The 233-nt window shown below is 64.8% G+C and overlaps 1 protein-coding gene across 1 annotated transcript in view; it reads right to left on the minus strand.

Moving 5' to 3' along the window:
- LOC104515739 (chondroitin sulfate glucuronyltransferase-like) overlaps positions 1 to 233 on the minus strand; it is a 2,795-nt gene that overhangs the window by 1,552 nt on the left and 1,010 nt on the right. Inside the window, 1 exon segment of the mRNA XM_010159828.1 lies at positions 1 to 126. This exon segment is cut by the window's left edge and continues 45 nt beyond it. Within this exon segment, the coding sequence (XP_010158130.1) occupies positions 1 to 126 (126 nt within the window).

Genomic DNA, 233 nt, shown 5'->3' on the forward strand with positions numbered 1-233 from the left:
GTCCAGCCGGTACATCAGGGTCACGTCGGACACGGGGTGCACGGCAAGAGCCGCCTGGAACTCCTCTGCCTCCTCCTTCTCCGGCTCGCTATTTTTGGCCAACTCGTAGGTGCGGTAATGCTGGCCCTGAAGCAGACAAGAGCCAGAGGGGCTGGCGTGGAACCGGAGCTGGGAGAGAGGAGCCCTCCCTCACCCCAGACTTGCGTCTGCCCCCCTCCCATGCCGACAGCAGG

The sequence above is a fragment of the Eurypyga helias genome, unplaced genomic scaffold, assembly GCF_000690775.1.
Source record: "Eurypyga helias isolate BGI_N326 unplaced genomic scaffold, ASM69077v1 scaffold33529, whole genome shotgun sequence".
NCBI classification, from domain to species: Eukaryota; Metazoa; Chordata; class Aves; order Eurypygiformes; family Eurypygidae; genus Eurypyga; species Eurypyga helias.